Source organism: Amblyraja radiata, chromosome 4 (assembly GCF_010909765.2).
Source record: "Amblyraja radiata isolate CabotCenter1 chromosome 4, sAmbRad1.1.pri, whole genome shotgun sequence".
Lineage (NCBI taxonomy): Eukaryota > Metazoa > Chordata > Chondrichthyes > Rajiformes > Rajidae > Amblyraja > Amblyraja radiata.
Window position 1 is genome coordinate 62214470 of NC_045959.1, and position 27249 is coordinate 62241718.

The following is a 27249-nucleotide window of genomic DNA, read 5'->3' on the forward strand; positions in this document are numbered from 1 at the left end:
GCTATGGGCTTTAAACATAGCGCTATGGGCTTTACACATCGGAAAATTCTCGTATAACAATGAGTCTTTGGAATTCTCTTTCTCAGTGGAAGTTGAGTCTTTGATTATTTTTCAGGCAGTACAGGTGCACAACCTTTTATCCGAAGATCCAAATAACGAAAACCTCCGAATAGCGGACATTTTTTCGGTCCTTGAAGAAAGGTCCTTGAAAACGTTCACCGAGGGCGGCCCGCAGAGGTGACAGTGGAACCTCCGGTCGGTCCTCGAAGAAAGGGGAACTAAATCCCCATTCATAAAAGAGAAGGTGAGGGTATATTGCGCGGGAGGGTTAATAATTGACAATATGCTGCTGCCTGTCCGCTGAGTTAAAAAGTTCCCACGGTAGACTCACGATACACAGTGCATCGCGAGTCTTGCGTGGGAACTTTTTAACTCAGCGGGCAGGCAGCAGCAGTTTGTCGCTCCCTTCAGTTTCACCCTACCTACACCCCTCTGCTTCCCGGCCATGTGTGTGACCCCTTCCCTCCCCTCTCCAGCTCCCCGCCGATTGCACCGGCGCGGGGGCTTTGCACTGTCTTCATGTCGGCGATGCCAGCAAGTCAGTGCCAGTCACCGGAGACGTCAGGCCCAACGGGACACCGACCCCCCAGGCCCAACGGGACACCGACCCCCCCAGGCCCACTGCAAGCACGGAGATCCCAGAGACCCACAGCCAGCAGCAGCCCAGCCCCGTTCCAACTCCAGAGGAAAACTGCAAACTGGCCGGAGACGTAAGGACCACCAGAAGCTGCTCCCCGATGGGCCGCTACGGCGACAAATGGCAGTTCGCCCACAGCCCGAGCTGTGCCCCCTCATCGGGACACCGACCCCCAGGCCCACTGCAAGCACGGAGATCCCAGATCAGCAACTCCAGCCCAGCCCCGTTCCAACTCCAGAGGAACATGCTCCCCATATGGGCAGAAGCTGATGGTGTGCAAGGTACGTCTTGTTCTTGGGGTCGGTGTCGCCGTAGCGGCCCATCGGGGAGCGGATTCCTCTGGAGTTGGAGGGGGAGGGGGAGGGGGGTATTGTGCTGTTTGATCGTCCCCTACTATCCCAGGGACAGGGAGACAGGACGTTCACCGAGGGCGGCCCGCAGAGGTGACAGCAGAACCTCCGGTCGGTCCTCGAAGAAAGGGGAACTAAATCCCCATTCATAAAAGAGAAGGTGAGGGTACATTGCGCGGGAGAATAGGAATCCCAAGACAAGGTTGAGTGAGCGTTCACCGAGGGTGGCCCGCAGAGGTGACAGCGGATCCTCCGGTCGGTCCTGGAAGAGAGGGGAACTAAATCCCCTTCATAAAAGAGAAGTGGAGGGTATATTGCCCGGGAGGGTATATCGCCTACCTGGAAGAAACCGGACATTTTTTCCAGGATGTCGTCTGCACACCAAAGCTCACCAAAGCTCACGTTTGGCGCCAAACGCACGTCGCCTCTGCTGCACACGGATATAAGAGTGTGAAAATGTCGCCTTAGGCCGCCTAAGGGCATGTAGCCCCGCTAGGGTGACATGAGTGCGAGAGGTGATTCAATGCTGCGGTCACATTTACTAATTCAGGAATTCATTCAACACACTGCATTTCATAGACATTTATTCTGCAAGAAAAAACTACATTGAAGACTCAAACACGCGACCGAGGAACTGCCGGGATCAAGGCGCAAACTCGCGACCTTGCGGATATGAGCCGAGCACTCTACCACTGAGCCAGCCATTAAAATCTACGCTAAAAAAATTCCATTCCGAAGACCGACAAATTCCGAATTACGAAAAGTGTCTGGTCCCAAGGCTTTCGGATAAAAGGTTGTGCACCTGTAGTAGGTTTCTGGATAAGCCTAGTGGTGAAAGGTTACCAGTGGGATTGCAGTTACATTGGGATTGGCCTTGATTTTACAGAACGGTGGTTAGCCTCAAGGGTGAGAAAGAGAGAGAGAGGGAGGGTGGAAAGAGGGAGAGGATGGAGAGCAGAGGCAGAGAGGGAGAAGGAAAGGGGGGGGGGGAATAATGGAGGGAGAAAAAAGGAAGGAAGAGAGAGGGAGGAAAAAGGGGAGAGAAAGAGAGAGGGGGAGGGAGGCAGATAGGGAGGAAGAGAGAGTGAGGGAGGGCGAGAGGGATGGTGGGAGGGAGAAAGAGGAAGAATGGAGAGGGAGGCTTCCAAAATGGCTTCTACATCATCATCTGGTGCTAAAAGCAGGAAGCAGCCGTTCAAACAGCAGTATTCAATGTGATGGCAATGAATGCACTGTCATGTAAGTTACGTAGAAGACATGTCAATTGGTAGAAAGTTATGCATTCTTGTACTCTTACATGGGTGACTGCACATAAAAAACAATTTTTTCAGCAAAATGGCACCGCGTAAAAATACTGATTTCCTCAGCAAAATACTGATTTTCAGGTACTAGAATACTGAAATGCTCTGACAAAACGTGGCAGCTCTGGCTTGGGGGATGTGCAAAAATTGGGGGAGGGGGGGGGTTCAGTCTCAATCTACCCCACAACAGAAGGGGGAGAAGTTTGATAGCCACAGGGCGTTCTGTCCTGCATCTTGGTGTGGAACCAGTCTTGCTGAAGGTATGGGTGATGTCTCGGATCGAGACCCTTCTTGAAGGCCAGCCCTGAACTACTATCTACCTTATAGGAGACCCTTGGGCTATCTTTGATCGGACTTTATTGCCTTTATTTTGCACTAAACGTTATTCACAATATTCCCTCTATCGTGTACCTGTACACTGGATGGCTCGTTTGTAATCATGTATTTTTTTCCCGTTGACTAGTCAGCATGCAACAGAAGCTTTTCATTGTACCTCGGTACACGTGACCCCAAACTAAACTCGGCTCATAATTTAACCTAAATCGTATGGAAAGTCATTCTCGTAGGATGCAATCGAGCTTTGACAGTTTCAGACTTTTGGGTACATTGATGATTATGTAGCTCTTTGCTGTTGGAGAATTCTTCTATACTTGCCCAACTGCACTGCACCCAGGATAAATCGTTGCCAACTTAAATCCATGTATCTTTGTTTTTTTTCCATCCAATAATTTATACATTTGTCATCTTGAGTTCAGATAATTGCCAAGTTATGAAGTTTCTTTTTTATTTAAAAATCGCTCTTTATTCGATACAAACATTATAATAAATTCAAAATGTAAATACTTCTGGTGGAAGACTATTTTGCTTTTCTTTATTGTGTTCCATTGCCACAAAGCAAGGTCATAAGGGAGGCATTAGTTAGTCACATAGCATCAGTTCCAAATTGAAATTATGTATTTTCTTTTTAACAGATGTTTAGTGACATGTGATAGGTGTCGCTTTTTATAGGCAAAAAGAAAAACGTATAAATGCGCAACATTTAATTAGAATTGGTTAAGCGCAATGTAGCAATATGCATCTTTATTAGCGTTGTAAACTTCAGTAAATATCGTCCTAAAATATTTCAATCATTCAAATGTCATTGTGTTCTGTAAGTAAATTTCTGGAAAAAGCCGGCTGACCTTGTAAGTAACTTGGTATGTAGTTGCTTTGTGTTTACAAAGTAACTATGGTATTGTCATTTAGTTGTGGGACAGTACAAAGTGTTCATTGGTAATTGTTACTATTTTTTCCAGCATTAGATGAAATATTCAAAGGATGGCTTAAAGTAAATGTGAAACACTAAATATGTCTGGGTCAGCATTTTTTCTGGACAGCTGCTTTTGTCTTTTTTCTTATTTTCGTTTTAAGCAAAAAAAGTCAGAAGCTTAATATATGTGTCTTTTTACAATACTGCACACAACAACGTGACAAAGGGGGTCAAATTTCAAATTCCTTCAAAAAAGCACTTTATTGAGTTCGTGATTAACATAGTATCAACAAAAAATGTAAGAAAAGATAGCATGTTGATGGCAAGTTTCCGAAAATGGCATCAGAATACACAAATACATTTTGTGTAACGGTTGTCGCGTGGTGTCCACCAGTGACCTGGTTGGCACAGTAAGTGCACGTATTTCTTGTTCTTTTCTATGTTTATGAATACCACATGGAACAATAAAATTGCAAACACCGTTTCCACTTCATTCATCTGATCATGTAGTAGAATACTGCATCCATCTGAGTGGACACTGCAACGCGTGTTACACATCATACACACAAACATATGTTGCGGCAGGCACTCAAAGGTTTGGTGTCCCAGAAAACGAACGTTACATTATTAGTGAAAAACAAACATTTTCACCAATGTGATCTAAACAGTACATTACCTTATGGATTGGAGCTATCAATGGCCGATGATTCGTCAGAAGGTTTGATTTGGGATGATTTTTTAGTAGTAAAAGTCTCCATAACAGTCGTTGTGGAGCTTCCGGAAGTTAACACGAAGGAATGAAGTTAGCGACTTGGTCCGTAGAAAGGTAAACAAGAGTCAGTGTGTTGCCAAATTGAAGATTGGCTCGTTTTCTTAGTTTTGATGACCAATTTACGCCCAAAGAAATCTTTAATAATTTAAAAAGTGGGAAAATATATCGTAAACAGTCGTTGCGTTTTTGACACCACAATGTTTTTGATATATTAAATTGGAAAATAAGAAAAATAATTAACTCGCCCAAAAATCGCACTATCCAGGATACCTCGTTGGGTTTTTGAAAAGCATTAAAGGTTTTGGAGCCTCCGTGGTTAACTTATGGAGATACCGACCCCCGATAACGGTCGTTGTGACAATGGACACCAAACACAACAACCGTACGGGATTTTTGCTCGGCAAAATACCAGACATGTTACTGTATTTTTCTCTGGTATTGATGAAGATATTAAACCCAGATCTTTGTCTAAACGTATACGTGTGAGGGGCCATATGAAATTTATTTATGAATTATATATTCATGACTAAATGTGACAGTTTTTAATGACACATTTTTGGTGTCCAAATTGGTGGTAAAACGATGATAAAAATTTGTCTGTCATGAAAAAAGTTTTTGACTTTCTGTCTTGATATTTTCTAATTTATATCTGTTATTTATAAGGTTTCACATGATGGGTAGATTTTTAAACACCTGAATAATAATCTCATTCCTCAAAATTTCTCCAGTATTGTAAAAAGACACATATCCTGTAGGTGGTCCAGAAGTAATTAGATAAAATCTTTGAAAAAGTTAAAATGTCATAATGGAAAGAAATCCACAAGTGCACATACAAATGCATGCCCATTCATACGTATGTACACCTACTTGCTAAATTACCAATAGATGGAGTAATTTTACTTCGGAGTCACGTGAGTGACTACGTGAAGAAGACCCCTTCCAGGCGCACACGCATCATATCGTCAGACGCATAGCGGCAGCGACCGGTTGTAGAGGAGCAAAGCCCCTCCAATCGGTGAGTGCAAAAAGCCTGAAGTGGTTTCACTTTCGCTTTCAGGTCGCTTTATTCCGGGAGACTTTGTGCTGTGTGCCAGACAAGTCTAGAATGGAGAAAGTGCGAAAGGGTAAGGGGAGGCATACCACAGGTAAAACTCACGAGGACCGCGGGTCTGAGAGTAGCGGGCGCCCGATTAAGGAGTCGGTGGCAGTAAAGCCAGCGACTGCAGAAACGGTAACTCAAAGTACCGTTGCAGCGCCTTTAGGGTGCAAGGCCAAGAGAAAATCTGATCGGCCAGTAGACTCAGATGAGTCAGACCCGGAGGTTACCCCGCCTCAGGAAGACATTATGTCTACTCTGGTCGCTAACCTAGAATTCCTCATAGGGAAAATGATTTATCAGGACCCACTCCAGGAAGAGTACAGTCCGCGTTGGCCTACAGGAGAGCCAGCGCAGGGAGTGCCTGGAAAAGGTCCGGCTCAGCGTTGGCCTACAGAAGAGCCAGCGCCAGCCATGTCTCAAGAAAGACAGTTTATGGGTTGGCCTACAGGAGACCCAGCACCAGCAGTGTCTGTGGAAAGACAATTTATGCGTTGGCCTACAGGAGAGCCAGCGCTAGCAGCACCTAAAAAAGGGCTGCCTATGCGTGGGCCTACGGGAGAGCCCGCGAGGGGAGCACCTGCAAAAGGGTTTACTGTGCGTAGGCCTACGGGAGAGCCAGTGCTGGAAACACCTGAAGCAGGGATACCAGATTGCCCCCACTACGAGGAGGAATATATTTCGGGGCAGCAAGATTCAGATAATGAATCATACGAGGACCAAAGCCCAATAACAGAGCCCAGAATACAAGGTCTGGCCCAAAAGTTTTCCGTCCCCAGACTGAAAGGGGAACCTTTGGGAGAAGAAATAGCAATGACAATAAATTACTTGCTCTCCCATCAGCTCCAGGAACTGACTATGGACGAGACTGCCAAAAAATATGAAACCCCGCAGAATTGCGCACTGCTAGCAGTCCCAGCAGTAAATAATGTAAAATGGGGCTATTTGGGCATGGCAGTACGCGCACAAGAAATGAAATTACAGCGGGTGTTGAAGTTGCTGGGGTCAAGCATTACGGCTTTTGCCAGAGGCTTGGATGAAGAACACGTGTCTGTGTCACAACAGGATGCCTTAGCACTCATGTGTAATGCGCACTTTGAAATAAACTGTATTTGTAAAAGTACTACTAGACTAAGTGGGACCCGTTGGGTCCCATGTTCTCACGGGAGGGCTGGTCCCCCGACGCAATATTCCACCTCTCCACCAATTCCAATATTGGTAGCCAGTGGGGGGGGGGGGGGGGGGGGGGGGGGGGGGCTTTCTGGAGCGCCAGTATGGGTGTTGTTGGCTGCAGGGAATACTGGTCTCCAGAGGGCTAGTATTGTCATTGTGGGCCAAATGGATTCTTAGGGTGGCAGTTCAGTCCCTCAAGCCTGATGTGCTGGCAGTTGACTCACGGCTATTCCTTGAGATTCCATTTCAAGCAGAGTGCAAGGCCATCAAATTCAAATCCCTTTTTCTACCATTTCAAGCAGGGTGCAAGGCCACCAAATTCAAGTGCAGTTTCATACCATTTCAAGGAGGGTACAAGACCACCAAATTCAAATGTAATTTCATACCATTTCATGCAGGGTGCAACAACACCACATTCAAATGCCGTTTCATACCATTTCACGCAGGGTGCAAGGCCACCACATTCAAATGCAGTTTCATACTATTTCAAGCAGGGTGAAACCACCATAAAACCATATAAAACACTCACAGTTCAGTAGACATTCAGTGTGTTTAGTTGATTCACAGCTCAGGCAGAGTCGTGACCTCTCCCTCCCCATCATACAGAGACTGAGCCACACCCACACTTCCGGGTTTTATAATCCCTCCCCCACCCACCGGAAAAGGTGTGGCCTTCATGACGTGATTGACAGGAGAGAAATTATCACCATTTTTTAAACACTAATAACACTTGTTTTTCATTGCTGAGAAGAATCCTCTGCACCTGATGAGCGGAGGGGGACTGAGTAAGATGGCCAAAAATCACAGCCGTAAGTGGTAGCAAACAGGAAGTTGTCAAGTTTAGACAAACAACCATTTGCAGGCAATGCCTTTTCACTTCTACCCAAACCCCCCAAACAACCATTTGCAGGCAGTGCCTTTTCACTTCAACCCCATCCCACCCAAGCAACCATTTGCAGGCAGTGCCTTTTCACTTCAACCCAAACCTGGTGTTATAGTCCCTCCCCCTCCCTCCAGCAGGGGCAGCAGAGAGAATGGCAAATTATTTTAAAACATTAATATCTCTCTGATTTTTCATTGATGGGGAAAATCCCCTCCGGTCCCGGCAGGGGGAGGGGGGCTATGAGCGAGGTGGCCAAAAATGAGGGCGGTAGGCGGCGGCGTTCTCTCAAAAATCACAGCACAGCACAGCGAGCCAAAAGCGGTCAAGATCAGACTTTTAGTAATATAGATAAGGCCTAACATACATCCTAAGTTTGCGGGGCTCTGTAAACCAACTAATATTCAATTGGCTAATCTGCTTTTTTGAGAAATTCTAGCCAAAAGGGTTAAAGACCTGAATGAAGAAGCAAAAACCGTGGGGATGATAAAACCACCGGTGCTTGGCAGATCTGTTTGAAGGCAATTTCCCTACTGAAGGGCAGTGACTGGGGCCGGTGAAGGAACAAGTCGGTCGTTCCCATATAAGCGTTATTGGCGCACTGCTCCTGGGGCACGTGGAGGTTACAGTGTTCCCACTAAGAGCAGGGAACAACATTTGTCACCAGCAAACCCCGAGGTAGGTGGGTCTGGTCCTGGAAGAGATATTAAGTGTTTCACATTTACCAATTGGGGGAAGGTTACAATTCTTCCTAAAAGAATGGCAAAAAATAACAGCTGATGCATTTATACTGTGCAGCATTATGGGGTTCAGAATTGAATTCTACCCATATTTGGATCCTCCTATTCAACATGTTTCAAGTCGGACATGTATTTTCTCAAAAGAAGAGAATATGGAGATTCAGGCAGAACTTGGAATATTGTGGGGGAAACGGGGTCATTGAGAAGTCAGTTCACCAACACCACCAATTTGTGTCAAGTATTTTTCCTAGAGCAAAAAAGGATGGTGGTTGTAGAATTATTCTCAATCTGACAAGTCTTAACCCCTTTGTACAGTATAAACATTTTAAAATGGAGACATTTGCCAATGCTGTACAGCTAATTTCAAGAAAATGCTATATGACCAGCATAGATCTGCAAGATGCATATTACTCTGTGGCTGTGCATGGTAATGATTGGAGATACTTAAAGTTTAACTGGATGAGTCAATTATGGCAGTTTAAAGCATTGCCTAATGGTTTAACCTCAGCCCCTAGACTATTTACCAAATTGTTAAAACCAGTCTTAGCACTGCTAAGAGCTCAGGGCCATTTGGTAATTGCCTATTTAGATGATATTTTGATTGTGGGGGACACTTGGGCTACAACAGAAGCATCGGTGTCAATAGTCAAGCTCACATTCGAGAGGCTGGGATTTATTTTACATCCAGATAAGTCCAAATTGTCACCAAGCACAGTAATTGATTCCTTGGGTTTCACTATTAATTCAGAACACATGTTAGTGACTGCCCAAAGATAAAAGGCTGCAGTTAATTGAGGGTTGTATCAAGCTCATTACACAGCATCACCCATCAATTAGGCAGGTGGCAAGCTTGCTTGGCAAACTAATCGCTTCATTTCCAGCTGTGCAGTTTGGTCCACTGCATTATCAGCAATTGCAGCGAGCAAAGGTACATGCATTGAGGAGACATTCAGGGCATTTTGACAGGCCCATGCAATTACCAGTTACAGCTATTACAGAAATACAATGGTGGATCAGGAGTGTCTCAAATGTTTCCAGGGAAATTCTGGTTAAAACACCTACCATTATTCTGCAGACTGATGTAAGTGCTCTAGGTTGGGGCGCTACTGATACTATTTCCAGCTGTGGAGGTAGATGGAATGTGGAAGAAGTACCTTTGCTCCAAGCACATGTACTGAAAAGCTCTTGTGCTTTTAATCCCATTTTATGGGCTTAAAGCTTATTGCTCTAATGTGCAAAACTTGCATGTTCAGGTACAGATAGACAACACTACGGCAGTAGCGTATGTTAATCACATGGGTGGAATCAAGTCAGAATCCTGTGATAGATTGGCAAACGTCATCTGGAACTGGTGTATTAGCCGAAACATTTGGCTTTCGGCAATCTACCTACCAGGTAGATTCAACATAATAGCAGACACCAGGTTACGTAAATTTAATGACAATACAGAATGGATGTTGAATCGTGACAAGTTTAATAAAATTGTTGCACAATTTGGAGTACCAGAAATTGACTTGTTTGCATCTAGACTTAACCACCAATTACCTAAATATGTTTCATGGGAACCAGATCCTGGTGCTGTAGCGGTGGATGCATTCTCGCTACATTGGGGTGGAATGTTTTTGTATGCATTTCCTCCATTTTGTCTCAGTAGTCTACAAAAGATCAAACAGGACTCCGCTTCAGGAGTATTGGTGGTACCAGACTGGCCTACACAACCATGGTACCCACTGGTGTTGAAAATGATCACAAAGCCTCTTATGATTATTCCTAAACAAGAAAACCTACTTGTGCACCCTGTAACTGGTGATTCGCATCCTTTACATGATCGTATTGGTTTGTTGATTTGCAGATTCTAAGGAAGAGGACTATCAGATCGTACCGTGGATGTTATTGCAGCAGCCTGGAGGAATAGTACCCAAAAGCAGTACATTTCTTACATAAGAAAATGGGAGGTGTTTTGCTTAAGGCAGAATATTTCATACCACACTGCAAACATCCCAGATGTGTTAGAGTTTCTGTCGACTCTCTATTTTGATTTTGTTAAGTTATAGTGCGATTAATACTGCAAGGAGTGCCCTCTCTGCATATTTATGGATGGAATCAGAACAATATCTTGTAGGATCGCACCCTTTGGTCTGTAGGTTTATGAAGGGAATTTTCAATTCCAAGCCTCCTAGACCCAGGTATACAGAAATCTGGAATGTGAGGGATGTGCTGATGCTCCTTCGTCAATGGACTCCTATTTCAGCTCTGTCTTTGACCAAAGTTACCATGAAGGTAGTTATGCTCATGGCACTAGTTTCAGCACAGCGAGTACAGACATTGCAGAAACTATGAATAGATAGGATGGTAATAGCAGCAGATGCCATTACATTCTATGTCTATGATTTACTAAAACAGAGCAGACCTGGAGTCACGGGATGTAAGTTGTTTTTTTCAACATATCCTACGGACCCAAGACTGTGTAATGTCACATTTACGATGTTACATTGAAGCTACCAAAACCTTAAGAGGTGCAGAATCAGCATTCTTTATCAGTCATAAAAAAACCACATCAGAAAGTGTCGGTGCAGACTATCTCAAGGTGGCTGAAGCAGGTGCTGGTTGATGCAGGGATTGATACTGACAAATTTAAATCTCATTCCAGCAGGGCGGCATCAACATCGGCAGCCAAGGATTTGGATGTTCCAATAGACCATATCCTTGCGGCCGCAGGATGGGCAAGTGAACGGATGTTTTACAAGTATTACCATAAGGAGATTGCAGAACCTGAGGTATTTGGTGGTGCTGTTTTGGATTCAGTATTAAGTTCCCCTCTGGGATAGAGGGGTAAAAATGTTGTTATAATAAATAAACCATTAACTGATTGCATCAATGTTATGGTTATGCATTGTTGATTGCTTTACTTATTCAGAGTCAATCAAATGCAGTGAGACGCCTGGATTTGAATCTACAGCATGAAATCACAGAGCTTTGAAATCTTCACGTAGTCACTCACATGACTCCGAAGTAAAATAGTAAGATTAAACGAGAACTTACCAGTTTGAAGTTTGATCTTTATTTTATGAGGAGTTACGATGAGGGATTACGTGCCCTCCGCTCCCACCCTTCATAAAGGTCATCTGGAAGTTCTGGTTCTCACTTATCTTACTATTATGCTTCGGTAATTATTATCTGTGATTTCACACTGCTGCTTTGAAGATTGACGCGTGTGCGCCTGGACGGGGTCTTCTTCACGTAGTCCCTCATCGTAACTCCTCATAAAATAAAGATCAAACTTCAAACTGGTAAGTTATCGTTTAATCTTATTATTCTTAATAGCCAGCAATAAATTCTGGAAAAAGTGATTTCAATGCTTAAATACCCTCCCCCATTCATGTAAGCAGAATGCAACAAAAAACATTGGATTAAACATCTGATAACCTTGAAAATGCTGACATTTCTTCAAGTACGATCATTAGAACCTTTTTAAATTGCAATTAGAAATGAAAGAGTGCATAGAACTTTATTGCAAGAGCATGATGCTTATCATGAAAGGTACACCAATTGTTTCTCCCTTTATGCCTATCAATGCAAACAGTCACATCAATTAACAACCTCAAACAGAGCCATGAGTTATATTTATTACTGTCTGACTTCCTGCAGCAGAAAATGAAGTTGAACCATTAACTACAGCCCTCTTCTGCAATCAAGTGATGCCAAACCAATGCAACATTTGAGGCTTTATATTCTATTGAGACTACAGTTGGGGTTAACCTTTTTGTCAGCTGTTGTGGCTTGTAAATGAAAAGGACCTACTTTGAATTTCAAACAGCTGACAGAAAAATGAGATGTACATTGCAGCTGTCTGAAGTTTGTCAAGCCCAGGTGAAAGTTCAGTATATTTTCCGCAGTATCCCACTTCACTTTTAGAATTTTAGAAGTAACCATTCAGCTTCATCCTGTTCACGTTGGCCTAAAAAATTAACACTTTACTTGAGCACAAATCAAAATGTTGGAGGAATTCAGCGGGACAGGCAATGGAGGGAAATGGACAGTCAGTGTTTCGGGTGGGACCCATTTTTATACTGTAAAGGGGTCAATTTCTGCAGAAAGAAGAAGAGCCCTGATCCAAAACGTCCATTTCCCCCCCACAGATTCTGCCTGACCTGCTAGGTTCCTCTAGTGCTTTGCTTTTTGCTCAAGCTTTAAAGGGCCTGTCCAACCAGCATGCGATTGCATGCGTCTAGACCAAACGGAAGCGGAGTTCGCGGTAAGTACGCGCAAAGTTTGCATGTGACGTAATTTACGTCAAACTCACCAATCAGCTGGGCAGGAGGCAGGCCGACTGAATTTGGACATCGCACGGCATTGGGCGGTGATGTCATCGCGCAACGGCACGCCGGGCGATGTCATCGCGCAACATCACGCGCTAGGCGTATGCCGTTGAGACGCTGCGTACGCCCTCAATGCTCCTGTGGGCCGACAGGCCGTTGGTGTGCGGAATTTTCGAACAGTGCAAAATTTTTGGAGCCCCGCGCGATGTCGGGACCAGCCCCGCACAACTACGTACGCCTCCGCCGATCTAAGTGGGACCGGCCCCACGAGGCCGTACGCCTCAAGCGACCACGTTTGGTCGCGGTAGACGCATGCTATCGCATGCTTGTGGGACAGGCCCTTAAGCATCTGCAGTCTCTTGTGTATTGATTTAATTATTTTTCTTATTGGATCATGGACAAAGTCATATAGCACATATAGTCCAACCTGTCCTATCTAAGCTAGTTCCATTTACCCTCATTTGGCCCATAACTATCCAAACCTCCTATCCATTTTCCATCTCCAAATGCCTTTTAATTATTGTTATTGTACCTACCTCAACTACTACGTCTGGCAACTTGCTCCATATACCTACCACCCTCTGGAAAAAGTTGCTCCTTGGGTTCCTATTAAATCTTTCCTCTCTCACCTTAAATCCATGCCAAAATTATTTTGTTCTTATTTCACCTTATCTGGGAAATATTATTTCCATTCACTCTATCTATTCCTCTCATGATTTTATGCATTCTGAAAGATCACTGCTAAGTCTCTTGCACTCCACGAAATAAAGTCCAAGCATGTACAATCTCTCACTACAACTAAGGCCCTTGAGTCCTGGCAAATTTTCTCATATCTTCTCTGTACTTTTTCCAGCTTAATGACATCTTTCCTATATGAGGGTGACCAGAACTAAGCACAATACTTCACAATTATCCACTGCAGCATTTTTCAAATGTTTGTTCACTGCACCTTTGGGTTGTGCGTTCCAAACTCCATGCTCAATTGGTTGAAAATCTTTCACATTTTTTATTTTATATCAATTTCTTATTGATATCTCTGGTGAAAAGAAATATTTATTTCCACTGTCAACAGTTAGCAACTTGACGCTATGTAGCTAAGAGAAAATAATCAGAGCACTCCTCAACTTTCACTCCAGACTCCATGAATCTTGTGGTGTCGTGTGAAATATGAGCATAGAAACAAAAATACTGTTGTCTACTCTCCCACAACTAAAAAAAAATCATACTCAATGTTCAATTGAAGCACCAAGGGTAGCAAGGTTACAAAATGTACTCTAGGCATGAATGCATAAGATGGGTCTTGACCTGAAACGTCACCTATTCCTTCTCTCCAGAGATGCTGCCTGTCCTGCTGAGTTATGCCCCTGTCCCACTTAGGAAACCTGAACGGAAACCTCTGGAGACTTTGCGCCTCACCCAAGGTTTCCGTGTGGTTCCCGGTGTTTGCTGGAGGTTGCAGGTAGTGGAAGCAGGTAGGGAGACTGACAAAAACCTCCGGGAACCGCACGGAAACCTTGGGTGGAGCGCAAAGTTTCCAGAGGTTTCCGTTCAGGTTTCCTAAGTGGGACAGGGGCATAACTCAAGTTTTTTGTGTCTCTTAAGGCAAGAATGCATTCATTTTTCATTTATGCGTTCAAGGAATGTGGATGTTGCTGATCAGAAGAGATACTCCGGTACAGCCACAGAATGATATTCCATCATAATCTTTAGCCTCCTGGTGTATTGTAATCCTCAATATTACCGTCAAGCCAGGGAACCAATCCCAAAGAGCAACTGGATGCAGCAATAAATACATTTAAAAATAAAGTGGCAAACTTGAATTTGCTGCAATCAATGGTATCTATTGTTTTGCAGCTAAGCAATCCCACAACCCAAGGGTCTGAAGAAGGGTCTCGACCCAGAAAGTCATCCATTCCTTCTCTCCAGAGTTGCCTGTCCCTCTGAGTTACTCCAGCATTTTGTGTCTATCTTCAGTCCAATAAAGGTCTTCCTTCCTGTACAGTTGGGAATTGTCAGAGTCATAGTAATACAGTGCACAAACAGATTATTTGGCCCACTGAGTCCATGCCGAACTCCCATTCTCAGTAATCCCATTGCTTCCTCCCACATTTTCCTCCTCATGGGCCTGTCCCACTTAGGCGACGACAGGAGACTATGCGGTCGCCACATGTTCGCGGGTGGTTGCCGGGGAGTCGCCTTCATGGTCGTGAGTAGTTCCTGCATTCTCGGAACTAGTCGCGACTTCATTTCTGGTCGCCGCTAATTTTAAATTAGCTGTGACCAGAATTAAGCCACCATGGAGAGTAGCGAGAATTCTTGTGCCGTTGATGCAGTGGTAGTGGGTCGCCAGGAGGTCGTAGGTTGTCGCCAGTGCTGACCGGTGAATTTAATTGGCATTTAGACAGTGTTCCTGCAAGCAAGATATTCATTGTCCCTGTACATCCCCATACTTGCGCTGGTGACAATAAACTCGACTTGACTTTATTTGGTAGGTGTTATTTTAAGAAAAGGTTGAGAAGTCTAGACTCGTCCCCCCTGGAGTTTAGAAGAGTTAATTTGTCTTGTTGGAAATACAAGATTTTGGGAGGTATTGACTGAGTGGATGTGTGGAGAATGTTCATCCTTGGGGGAGAATTTAGAATGAGGGACCACTGTTCAAATTGAAAGATCATCTGATACCATTAAGGAGTCACCCATTTTCTTCTCCAAGGGTGCTGGAAGCAGAATCTCTCAATATTAAGGCAAAAGCCGATCGATATTGATAAGCAAGTGAATGAAAGTATACAATGGGTAAGTGGAATGCGAAGATGAGATTGTACTTAAATCAACAATGATCTTATTAATGATGGAACACCTGAAGCATTCATGTGGACTGCGCCTAATTCATCCATTTATGTAATTTGTCTATTTATGTAATACATTGCAGAACACAAGTAGAGATAAAAGAAAATCAAACGGTTTCAAATCTGTTCTGATGAAGTGGGTAGCAGCCACTTTGACTTTGTCTTTTCATTGAACCTACTCGGCCTGCTGTGATTTTCCACATTTTCTTTTTTTGTTTCTGATATGATTGGCTTCACATCACGGCAGTAATTCCTCAGGACAGTGTCCTTTATCCCCACCGTCTTCAGCTGTCGCCATCGATTATTTCCAATCATAAATGCAGCAGACTAGTAGTCTCAGATTGGACTATTCCATTCCATTCACATCTGTTCCTAATGAAGCAGCCATGCCCGCATACACATTCAAGCATGGACGACCAAGTGTCAGGCAATGGGTTTCATTACTTATTACTCCAAGCATTAGTAACTGAGGGGAGTGTTGCAGGGCAGTTAAACACAAGCAGCCTGCTGTGCTCACAGAACAGCTGGGGGCAGCCAATTTAAGTCCAAACCATAGGCTCACCCAGCTGTGATTATCAGCAGGGCCGTTAAATGTTTGAATCTCTTTGATAATTGTACAAGCATTTCTCACCTGTTTATAAACAAAATTAAAATCAAGAATGGTTTTATAGAACTATAAAAACAGCACAGGAACAAACCCTTCAGCTCACAATGTCTCTGCCAAGCACCATAAATTAATCTCATCTGCCAAACATGATTCATATCACTCCATTCCCTCCCATATTCACATGCTTATCTACAGGCCTCTTAAATGCCGCTATCGTATCTCCCTCCACCACCACCCCTGGTAGTGCGCTTAAGGTGCTAAGCATCATCTGTGTAGTAAAAAAAATAGTCCCGCACATCTCCTTTTAACTTTTTATCACATACTTTAAAGCTATGCCCTCTTGTCTTTGACATTTCTACACTGTGGAAATTTTCTTACTGTCTACCCTATCTATGCATTTCATAATTTTATATACTTCTAACAGCTGCCCCCCTCAACCTCTGGCATTCTAGAGAAAGCAATCCAAGTTCGACTAACCTCTTTGTACCTAATACCACCTAAACCAGACAGCATTCTGCTAAACCTCTTACACACCGCTCTCTAAAGTATCCACATTCTTCCTGTAATGGGGTGACCAGACTGCACTCTATATTCCAAATGTGGCCTAACCAAAGTGTTTAGCGAGTTGCATCATGACTTGTACAGTTAATCAGTCAAGGCAGTGAAAACACACAATAAATTAAGGCACTAAAACTGACATAATTTATAAAATAAGCATTTTCAGCAGTGGAAATGCCTCAATTGCATTTGAGTGGATGGAGACTGCTGTGTTTGTTGTGTTGATACTGATGCAGGCTCTGGTTAGATTTCCTGGTTTGAGAGTGATTAAGTCTGCAGACATTTATACTGCCTTATTTGGTCAGGTTGGTCATGCCATTTCACTGGAAAAAACAGGCAAACATTCACCATTAGCCCTAGCATTGGGTTGGAAGATCCAACATATTATCAAAACTTTTTTTTCTTCCCACTAGTGATGGATAATCATAGAGGTTTAACAAGTTATGAGGGTCATAGATAGGGTAGATGGAATATTTTTCCCTGGTCACTGAGTCAGTATGTCAGGTAGCATTTGTGGAAAGAAACACTTAACTTTTCCAGTTGATTACTACAAATTGTTAACAATAACTGTTTTTCTCTGCAAATGCTATCTTAGTTACAGATTATCAGAATTTTCTGTTTTCAGATTTCCAGCAATTGCCATATTTTACTTTCAAGGAACTTAACTGTTCTACCATTATCCTGCAGTGTTTCCTCCATAATCAGCACCATCAAAGCAATCATTAGTTTTGTACTTGTTCAAAAGGGAACTGCAGATGCTGGAATATCGAAGGTACACAAAATTGCTGGGGAAACTCAGCGGGTGCAGCAGCATCTATGGAGCGAAGGAAATAGGCGACGTTTCGGGCCAAAACCCTTCTTCAGACTGATGGGGGGTGGGAGAAAGAAGGAAATGGGGAGGAGGGGGAGGAGCCCGAGGCGGGGATGGGAGGGTGGGAGGAGACAGCTAGAGGGTTAAGGAAGGGGAGGAGAACCACAGCCCTTGCTGTCTCCTCTAGCTGTCTCCTCCCACCCTCCCATCCGCCCGCTCTCGGGCTCCTCCCCCTCCTCCCCTTTTCCTTCTTTCTCCCACCCCCCATCAGTCTGAAGAAGGGTTTCGGCCCGAAACGTCGCCTATTTCCTTCGCTCCATAGATGCTGCTGCACCCGCTGAGTTTCCCCAGCAATTTTGTGTACATTAGTTTTGTACTTGCTGTTTGTAAAAAGTTACAATTGCTTACATTATATAACATTTGAATAGCATTTCAACATAATTTGTATAGGAAGTGCTTCAGGATATTTGCCACATGTGGTTAAGATTATCTATAATCCTTTGTAATCTAAATCAGTTTGTGGATTTTTGGTATTAAACATCATATCCTTAAATGTGTAGGAAATAACTGCATTTGCTGGTTTAAATCAAAGGCATCAATTATACCGGTGCCCAAGAAGAGTAAGGTGACGTGCCTCAATGACTATCGACCAGTGGACTAATGCCGGTGGTGATGAAGTTGATAGGCTGATCATGGAGCAAATTAACGCCTACCTCGACAAAAACCTGGACCCACTGCAGTTCGCGTACCGCCACAACAGATCAACGGTGGATGCGATCTCGCTGGCCCTCCACACCGCACTGGACCACTTGGACAACAAAAACTCATATGTCAGGCTGTTATTCATTGATTACAGCTCGGCATTTAACACAATCATCCCCTCCAAACTGGTTACCAAACTCGCAGAACTGGGTCTCTGCGCATCCCTCTGCAACTGGATTCTCGACTTCCTCATCCACAGACCACAGTCTGTTCGTATTGGTGGAAATGTGTCAGCCTCGATAACAATCAGCACGGGAGCATCTCAAGGCTGCGTGCTCAGCCCCCTGCTGTACTCACTCTATACCCATGACTGCGTAGCGAACCACAGTGCGAACTCCATCATCAAGTTCGCTGACGACAGCACTATTGTGGGGCGTATCACTGATGGGGATGAGTCAGAATACAGAAGAGAGATCGAGCAATTGTCCATATGGTGCCAGCGCAATAACCTGGCCCTCAACACCAGCAAAACCAAGGAACTGATTGTGGACTTTGGAAGGAGTAGGAGGGGGACCCACAGCCCCATTTATATCAGCGGGTCGATGGTTGAAAGGGTCAAGAACTTCAAATTCCTGGGCGTGCACATCTCTGAAGATCTTTCCTGGTCCGAGAACACTAACGCAATTATCAAAAAATCTCATCAGCGCCTCTACTTCCTGAGAAGATTACGGAGAGTCGGATTGTCAAGGAAGACTCTCTCTAACTTCTACAGGTGCACAGTCGAGAGCATACTGACCGGTTGCATCGTGGCTTGGTTCGGCAATTTGAGCGCCCTGGAGAGGAAAAGACTACAAAAAGTAGTAAACACTGCCCAGTCCATCATCGGCTCTGACCTTCCTTCCATCGAGGGGATTTATCGTAGTCGCTGCCTCAAAAAGGCTGGCAGTATCATCAAAGACCCACACCATCCTGGCCGCACACTCATCTCCCTGCTACCTTCAGGTAGAAGGTACAGGAGCCTGAAGACTGCAACAACCAGGTTCAGGAATAGCTACTTCCCCACAGCCATCAGGCTATTAAACCTGGCTCGTTGATTATTAATAACCACTTTCTGTTATTTGCACTTTACCAGTTTATTTATTCATGTGTGTATATATTTATATCATGGTATATGGACACATTTATCTGTTTTGTAGTAAATGCCTACTATTTTCTGTGTGCTTAAGCAAAGCAAGAATTTCATTGTCCTATACAGGGACACATGACAATAAACTCACTTGAACTTGAAGGTAGATGCAAAATGCTGGAGTAACTCAGCATACAGGCAGCATCTCTGGAGAGAAGGAATGGTGGCATTTCAGATCGAGACCCTTCAGACTGGAGAAGGTTCTTGACCTGAAACGTCACCCAAATCCTTAAATATATCTGGAGCCGTTATCATGGCATTAATGTGCAATTTTGGCCTGTTAAGTTTCTATAGATGAATTATACGATTCCTGAAATTGGTGGTAGAAAATATTGAAATCAATTGAAGTAGATTTCTTTAGTTTTAATTTCTTTCAGTTCAGTTTATTTCTTACCATGCTTTGTTTTGGGGACTGATCTGATCCAACATTGTACAATAGTACCATTTGGAATTTCTAATGTAACTTTCCACGTGTAAGAAGTATTTCGATATTTTAGTTTTACATATTACTTTCTATTTAGAAAACAAAATATCTGCTCACAAACACCTTTTTTCTACAAACTTTCTTGGTTGATTATGCCACATCCTTGGTTCTTTATTTCTTGTCATAAATTGACCTAATTTGATGCACAATCATCGGCTATGTTCTCACCATTGTTCTCTCGATTTGATGCTCGGCAATCACTGTTGTGTTTGTTTGAAGATCACCTGTATTTGTTCTTAACACCCAAAGTTTGAAAGTTGGGCTTCATGCTTTCAAAACTCTGGGGTGGTGGGGAAGCAAGGTAAATAATTCCTTCTGTTGTCTAATATTTACATGGTGCAGGTTTAATGGTGTATATTCTTTTATCCAATCCATTTAATTTCATTTAAGCTAGTATTCTGTTTTTGTAACAATGTATAAACAGACAGATGCTTTTTTTATGATCCACATGAAGATTTTGCCTTTTCCGTTTCCTGCTCTATGCAATTTGTTCAGATCATATATTTAATGTAAAAGGCAGTTAATTTAATAGGGTACACTTACAGTTTTCTTTTGTTTGCAGCTTCAGTCATGGGTTGCATAAAGAGCAAAGAGGACAAAGAGCCAGCTATGAAGTATAAACCAGGTGACACTACTGGAACCATTGCTGCAAATATTACTCAGTATGGTCCTGATCCCACCCAACTGACACAATCACCAGCATCAAAGGGACAATCTGGTAACTTCAACAAACATTCCATTACACCTTTTGGTGGGTCAGCTGGTATGGCACCATTTGGAGGCGCTTCATCGTCATTTAGTATTGTTCCGACCCAGTTTGCAAGTGGTGTTACAGGTGAGTAGCAACACAAGCCTTAGTGTATATTGGCCTTTTTACGTTCATACTAAATGCCTAGCAATAGAGAAATAATTAAAGAGCAGTTTTTAAAGCTTCTAAGCTTCCACCGATACTATCTGGATACTGAGACTTAAAGTGAGTAAAAATGATACCAAATTGTCACGATGGAATGAAGAAAGTTATCTTGGGATAATTGCAAGAATTTTATTCCATACTGCTCTCACATATTAGTCTTTCTGGTCAGGTTCCGATGTCCATTGCAGATTTGAAAATTCTCATCCTCATTTCAGATCCTACTAAGGCTTAAACTTCATCAGGAAGCCATGGACATCGATCTTCTAACATCGCATTACTCCCCATTTCCCATGACACTGGCAATTTAGTGTTAAGATTTAATTTCAAATTCTCCACCAAAATTCTTCCCCTTTGTCATCTCCAGAAGTTGAAACACATTTGCACGAATGGAACATTTGCTGCTGCTTGAACACGTCTGCTCCTTGCCTCTTATTTTCTGCTATTTTGCAACAGTCTTGTATCTAATTGACCGTATTTATCTCAACACGACCATTGCTTGTGAGAAGTTTGTCATTGTTCAAACACTGCCCCTTCTGTAATTGTCACTGTTAAATTAGATAATTGCACAATCTTCCACAGCTTGTTGTTCTTTGCTAAAGGCAGAACTACAATCTTGTGGTACAATCTTCAACCTTTTAAGATTCTGACTTGGTGATCTCAAGTCACAGCCTTCCAAATTAGCTTCAAGTTTTATCAACAAGTTCGTCACTTGGCTTTAACTCTTATATGGTGTTGTAAACAAAAAGTCTTTTGAGATAGACACATGGATATGCAAGGAATACAGAGAAAAATTAATGCAGGCAGATGAGAGTTAATCTTGGCATCATCTGCGGCACAGATATTGTGGGCCGAAGGGCCTGTTCCTGTGCTGCAATTTTCTGTTCTATAATTCTTATCATGGCCGAAACCTTAATCGCATTTCATAGATACTTGTATGTGTTCTTGAAGAGTTGTAGCATGCAGGACCATGGATCAAGTGCTGAGAGATGAGATTAGACTGAAAGGTTCTTCCCATCAATTCAGATAAATAGCCTGAATGGTTTCCTTTATAATAGTTTATTGTGACTCTATGACCATTCTTATAAAATAGGTTTTTTCAAACTTACTAGCAAACTTGTATAACTTTTTTAATCAACATGAACTATTAATCGCTACACAACATAAAGGTTAGTGGGCTTCAGAAGTGCTTTAAACTGTTAAAAATGGGAAAATCTTAAACACAGAAAAGGTGGTAACTGTAGTATATATGTTTTTTTGAAGGTGGCGTAACTATTTTTGTGGCCTTGTATGATTATGAAGCAAGAACAACTGAAGATCTATCTTTCAAAAAGGGTGAAAGATTTCAGATCATAAACAATACGTAGGTATTATGGACTGTTGGAAAATAGTGATATTTTAGATGCATTCTGTAGTTTATTGCATGATTATTTTTCTGCACAAATTTGATGATAATATTTTTTAACAAACTTCGGATGATCAAACCCTAAATAATCCCTGATATTACTCCAGTGTACAAAAACACCCCTGAGATTGGCTTCCTTTGTATGGTTTGTAAAACTTGAAATTAGTGAAATGAAAGACTAAACTATATGGATATTTTCCATCGTCACACCCTGCTGTGACCTCTTATATACTTTGAATGCAGATTGTGTATCAGTATCCAAAATTAACTACAAACTACAAATTGTAGTTAACTTTGGATCTAGATACATGATCTTCATATGGAAAATGTGCTAAAAGAATGTAGGAAGAATTAGTCAACAAAAAATTAAAATCATGGAATTGCTAAGACTTGAGACTCAGATTTTTCTGATTTTATTTTCATGTAAATTTTTGGACATCACACCAGAATACTTATAGCCATTTGCAGCTGCATAATTTCTTTCAATTTGTCTACAATTACATTGTTGAACTTTGCATTATGCAAATGTACATAACATATATATTTAGTTGATTTCCAAAGGTAAAGAATTATTCAACAAATCTGATCTGAATGTTTGCAACATCTCTGAAGAGAAGGAATGGGTGACATTTCGTGTCATCACCCTTCTTCAGACTGATGGGTCTCGACCGGAAATGTCACCCATTCCTTCTCTCCACATATAACTCAGCCTGTCCTGCTGAGTTATATGTCCTCCAGCATTTTGTGTCTACCTTTGATTTAACACCAGCATCTGCAATTCTTTCCTACACTGAATGTTTTCAATTTGGACTTTTCGATGATCATTCTGAGCGTGATTGTCCAAATTTTCTAACACAAAATTGGCTGCTCTGGCTGGAAATGCAAAAGACTGCAGTTGCTTGAATATTGAGCAAAAACCAGACTGCTAGAGAAACTCAGTGGGTCAGGCAGCATCTGTACAGGGAAATGGACAGAAGATGTGTCAGGTCAGAGTACTTTAGACTGAAGGAATCCCAATCCGAAACGGCATCTGTCCATTACTCTCCACGGATGCTGCCTGACCCGATTAGCACATCAAGCAGTCAGTCTTTTTGCTCTGCGTCCTATGTTGATCATTACAGCAATATGCTGGAGACCTTCCCCATGTATGTCTACAGTTGCAAATATGATTTGTGTCTGTGTTTGGAGCTTTAGAGGAAAATTTAATGTCCATTATCAAGGCCAAATCGGGGTTGGTGAATGGACCACCAGGCACAGGCCATATATTAGGCAGGTGAAGAAAATCATTGGGGATTAGGGGGTTCTGATATATAGGTGCCAAACATGGGAGAATAGGATTACATGTCTGCAGAAAAATGAGGAAAGTTCTGTGTTTTGCCTCAAGGCTTGAGTGTAATCTGGGTGCTGGAATGGGCTGTGACATGGGTCTTTATTTAACTCGACTCGCAGAAGAAACAATTCTCTTGTCAGTATTTGCCCCTCAACTAACACCTACACCCACAAATACAAATTGGTGCCATATTTCTAAAAAAAAAGTAGCACTGTAAAGTGATTTATTGAACATAGACATATTGAGATTGCTGGTTGGAAAATACATAAATCCATGTTGCTCTCCTTGTTAATAATTTTTTGATGCAATTTAAAATTCTAGTTTGATTATTTTGGTTTGGTTTAATGTAAATGTATCCCTGATTGTGTGACTAGATCAGTTTAATAATTTGGAATACTTATTGCTTTTGTGATCTTCAGGGAAGGTGACTGGTGGGAAGCTCGTTCTATCACTACGGGAAAGAAAGGTTACATTCCTAGCAATTATGTGGCTCCAGCTGATTCCATCCAAGCAGAAGAGTAAATCCTTTTTTATTTTAAGTCTTTTGGGAAGTTAATGTAGATGTCTGAAATTTCACCTTTGGTTGTCTGCTGCAAGCTCTGCCCTCTCTTTTTAAATGTCTTTGAATATTTATTTGAAATAAAGCTGGCATTCCTCCAAACTTTTCAACCAACATGCCAATTTCTTTCTGCTGATGCAATGCATATTACAAACTTAAGTACTATTGATTAATAATTTACTTTTACCTGCCTTGCTTGTATAGTTTAGAGCAGCATGGAAACAGGCCTATCGGCATACTGTGTCCACTCTGACCATCGATCACCATAGTTCTGCTATCCCACTTTGACATCCTACGCTCTAGGGGTAATTTACAGAAGCCAATTAACTTGCAAACCTGCACACTTTGGAACGTGTGAGGAAACCGGAACACCCGGCGAAAACCTGCGCTGTCATGGAGAGCGTACAAACTCCACACAGACAGTGCCCATAGTCCAGATCAAACCTGGGTGTCTGGTGCTATGAGGCAGCAGCTCTACCGTTGTGCCACTGCCACCCAACAATTCCTAGTGTTGTTCTAAAATGTTTACGGGCCTTCGAATAAGCCCTTCTCCATGTGGAGCAGACCGGTATGATAACTTGAAATGTTGTTTAGATTTCAGAAGTTAACAGCAGTAAAGTTTGAGTCATAGTCCAAAGTTATTTCCTTGTATCTTTTGTACATAATTTAATCGACTTTGGACAGGTCATGCAGGAAACCCATTGTCCTGTAAATGCTGTCAATTCCCTCCTTTGCCTTTGAGTGGTATCACTACTCCAGATGCAATTGGGAATAATTGTTCTTTAGGGAACATAGTTGGGTTTATTGTCACGTGTACCAAAGTACAGTGAAAAGCTTTTTTGTTGCATAGTGTCTAGTCAATGAAAGGACTATACATGATACAATCAAGCCGTTCACAGTGTACAGATGTAGGATAAAGGGAATAATGTTTAGTGCAAGATAAAGACCAATAAAATCTAATCCGATTAAAGATTGTCTGAGAGTCTCCAATGAGGTAGATGGTAGTTCAGAACCACTCCCTAGTTGGTAATAGGGAATTGGGAATTCCCAATTCCCTGATTACAGCTGGGAATTATCAAAATCTGATCTTAATTGTGAGAACACTCTGAGAATTGCTTAAAGTAAATACAAGACAATAATTTTGTTCAAGCTCCTGGTTGTTAAATTTGCTTTTAATAAGGATGCATTTTGCAAGCCACCATTAACTCATTCTGTTTTTTGCAAATCCATGATGATGCCATGTCCTCATGCAAACTATTCTCATCCTTACGTGTTTCAAGGATTTTGTACGTTGAATTATCCAGTTAAATCAATAATACTGAAAGTGCTCTTTATTCGTCTTATGACGTGTTTGTAGATGGTATTTTGGAAAAATGGGCCGTAAGGATGCCGAACGATTGCTGTTACATACAGGAAATCCACGCGGCACGTTCTTGGTTCGAGAGAGTGAAACCACGAAAGGTAGGAACAATTTTAATAAGCTTAATAAACACAATAAGGCAAATAACCTAGATGCCCTGTAGTCATGCATAAGCTTTGGTGAAACAAGTAGAGAATAAATTGTCAATGGAGATGCCTGTAATAAGGAGAATGCTGTAATTATGGGGAGCTTTAATTGTTGTGCAAGTGATGGAAACTCATAGACTGCAGACAGAAGTCATAGACTGCAGACGGGAACAGTTAGCAAACAGTTACTAATCTTTGTGAAAATCAGTGGGAAATGTATTAATATTGAAATAATTTTGTACTGAACTCGAAAGGAATGGGAACAGGTCGGAAATTCGGTCTCAAATTTAAAATCTACCAGGGCGGGTATTGTATGTATATAACTGGATTAAAAGATAACAAATAGATTAAAAGATAACTATAGATGACCGGTGGCAAACACTTAGATAATTGATCATTTTGAATGACTAAAGATGCTTTTGAATAAATGCTTTTGATGTCCAATCCGATAGGAAAGGGAAAATCGATTATGAAAGAAAACTAGAAGGGAACATAAAAACTGACTGCAAAAGTTTTTTATAGATATGTGAAGAGGAAAAGATTAGTTAAAACTAATGTAGATCCCTTGCAGTCAGAAACAGGCGAATTGATCATGGGGAACAAGGACATGGCAGACCAATTGAATAACTACTTTGGTTCTGTCTTCACTAAGGAAGACATAAATAATCTGCTGGAAATAGCAAGGGACCGGGGGTTAAATGATATGGAGGAACTGAGTGAAATCCAGGTTAGCCGGGAAGTGGTGTTAGGTAAATTGAATGGATTAAAGGCCGATAAATCCCCAGGGCCAGATAAGTTGCATCCCAGAGTACTTAAGGAAGTAGTCGCAGATATAGTGGATGCATTAGTGATAATTTTTCAAAACTCTTTAGATTCTGGAGTAGTTCCTGAGGACTGGAGGGTAGCTAATGTAACCCCACTTTTTAAAAAAAAGGGAGGGAGAGAGAAAACTGGGAATTACAGACCAGTTAGTCTAACATCGGTGGTGGGGAAAATTCTGGAGTCAGTTATTAAAGATGGGATAGCAGCACATTTGGAAAGTGTTGAATTCATTGGACAAAGTCAGCATGGATTTATGAAAGGTAAATCATGTCTGACGAATCTTATAGAATTTTTCGAGGATGTAACTAGTAGAGTGGATAAGGGAGAACCAGTGGATGTGTTATATCTGGACTTTCAGAAGGCTTTCGACAAGGTCCCACACAAGAGATTAGTATGCAAGCTTAAAGCACACGGTATTGGGGGTTCAGTATTGATGTGGATAGAGAACTGGCTGGCAGACAGGAAGCAAAGAGTAGGTGTAAATGGGTCCTTTTCAAAATGGCAGGCAGTGACTAGTGAGGTACCGCAAGGCTCAGTGCTGGGACCCCGGCTATTTACAATATATATTAATGATCTGGATGAGGGAATTGAATGCAACATCTCCAAGTTTGCGGATGACACGCAGCTGGGGGGCAGTGTTAGCTGTGAGGAGGATGCTAGGAGGCTGCAAGGTTACTTGGATAGGTTGGGTGAGTGGGCAAATGCATGGCAGATGCAGTATAATGTGGATAAATGTGAGGTTATCCACTTTGGTGGCAAAAACAGGAAAGTAGACTATTATCTGAATGGTGGCCGATTAGGAAAAGGGGAGATGCAATGAGACCTGGGTGTCATGGCACACCAGTCATTGAAAGTAGGCATGCAGGTGCAGCAGGCAAGTGAAGAAAGCAAATGGTATGTTAGCATTCATAGCAAAAGGATTTGAGTATTAGAGCAGGGAGGTTCTACT

General features: G+C 42.4%; 1 protein-coding gene across 5 annotated transcripts in view; it reads left to right on the forward strand.

Annotated features, from left to right (window-relative positions):
• yes1 (YES proto-oncogene 1, Src family tyrosine kinase) overlaps positions 1-27249 on the forward strand; it is a 58529-nt gene that overhangs the window by 9288 nt on the left and 21992 nt on the right. For 2 of the 5 annotated variants that reach the window (XM_033019611.1, XM_033019610.1), the window contains 4 exons: positions 20331-20603; positions 21942-22041; positions 23833-23931; positions 25330-25433. In XM_033019611.1, coding sequence (XP_032875502.1) covers positions 20339-20603; positions 21942-22041; positions 23833-23931; positions 25330-25433 — 568 coding nt within the window. In that variant the 5' untranslated portion in view covers positions 20331-20338. Of the gene's footprint in view, positions 1-3243; positions 3248-10908; positions 11036-20330; positions 20604-21941; positions 22042-23832; positions 23932-25329; positions 25434-27249 lie in introns of all 5 variants that reach the window. The other 3 variants (XM_033019614.1, XM_033019612.1, XM_033019613.1) reach the window with 3 other exon arrangements.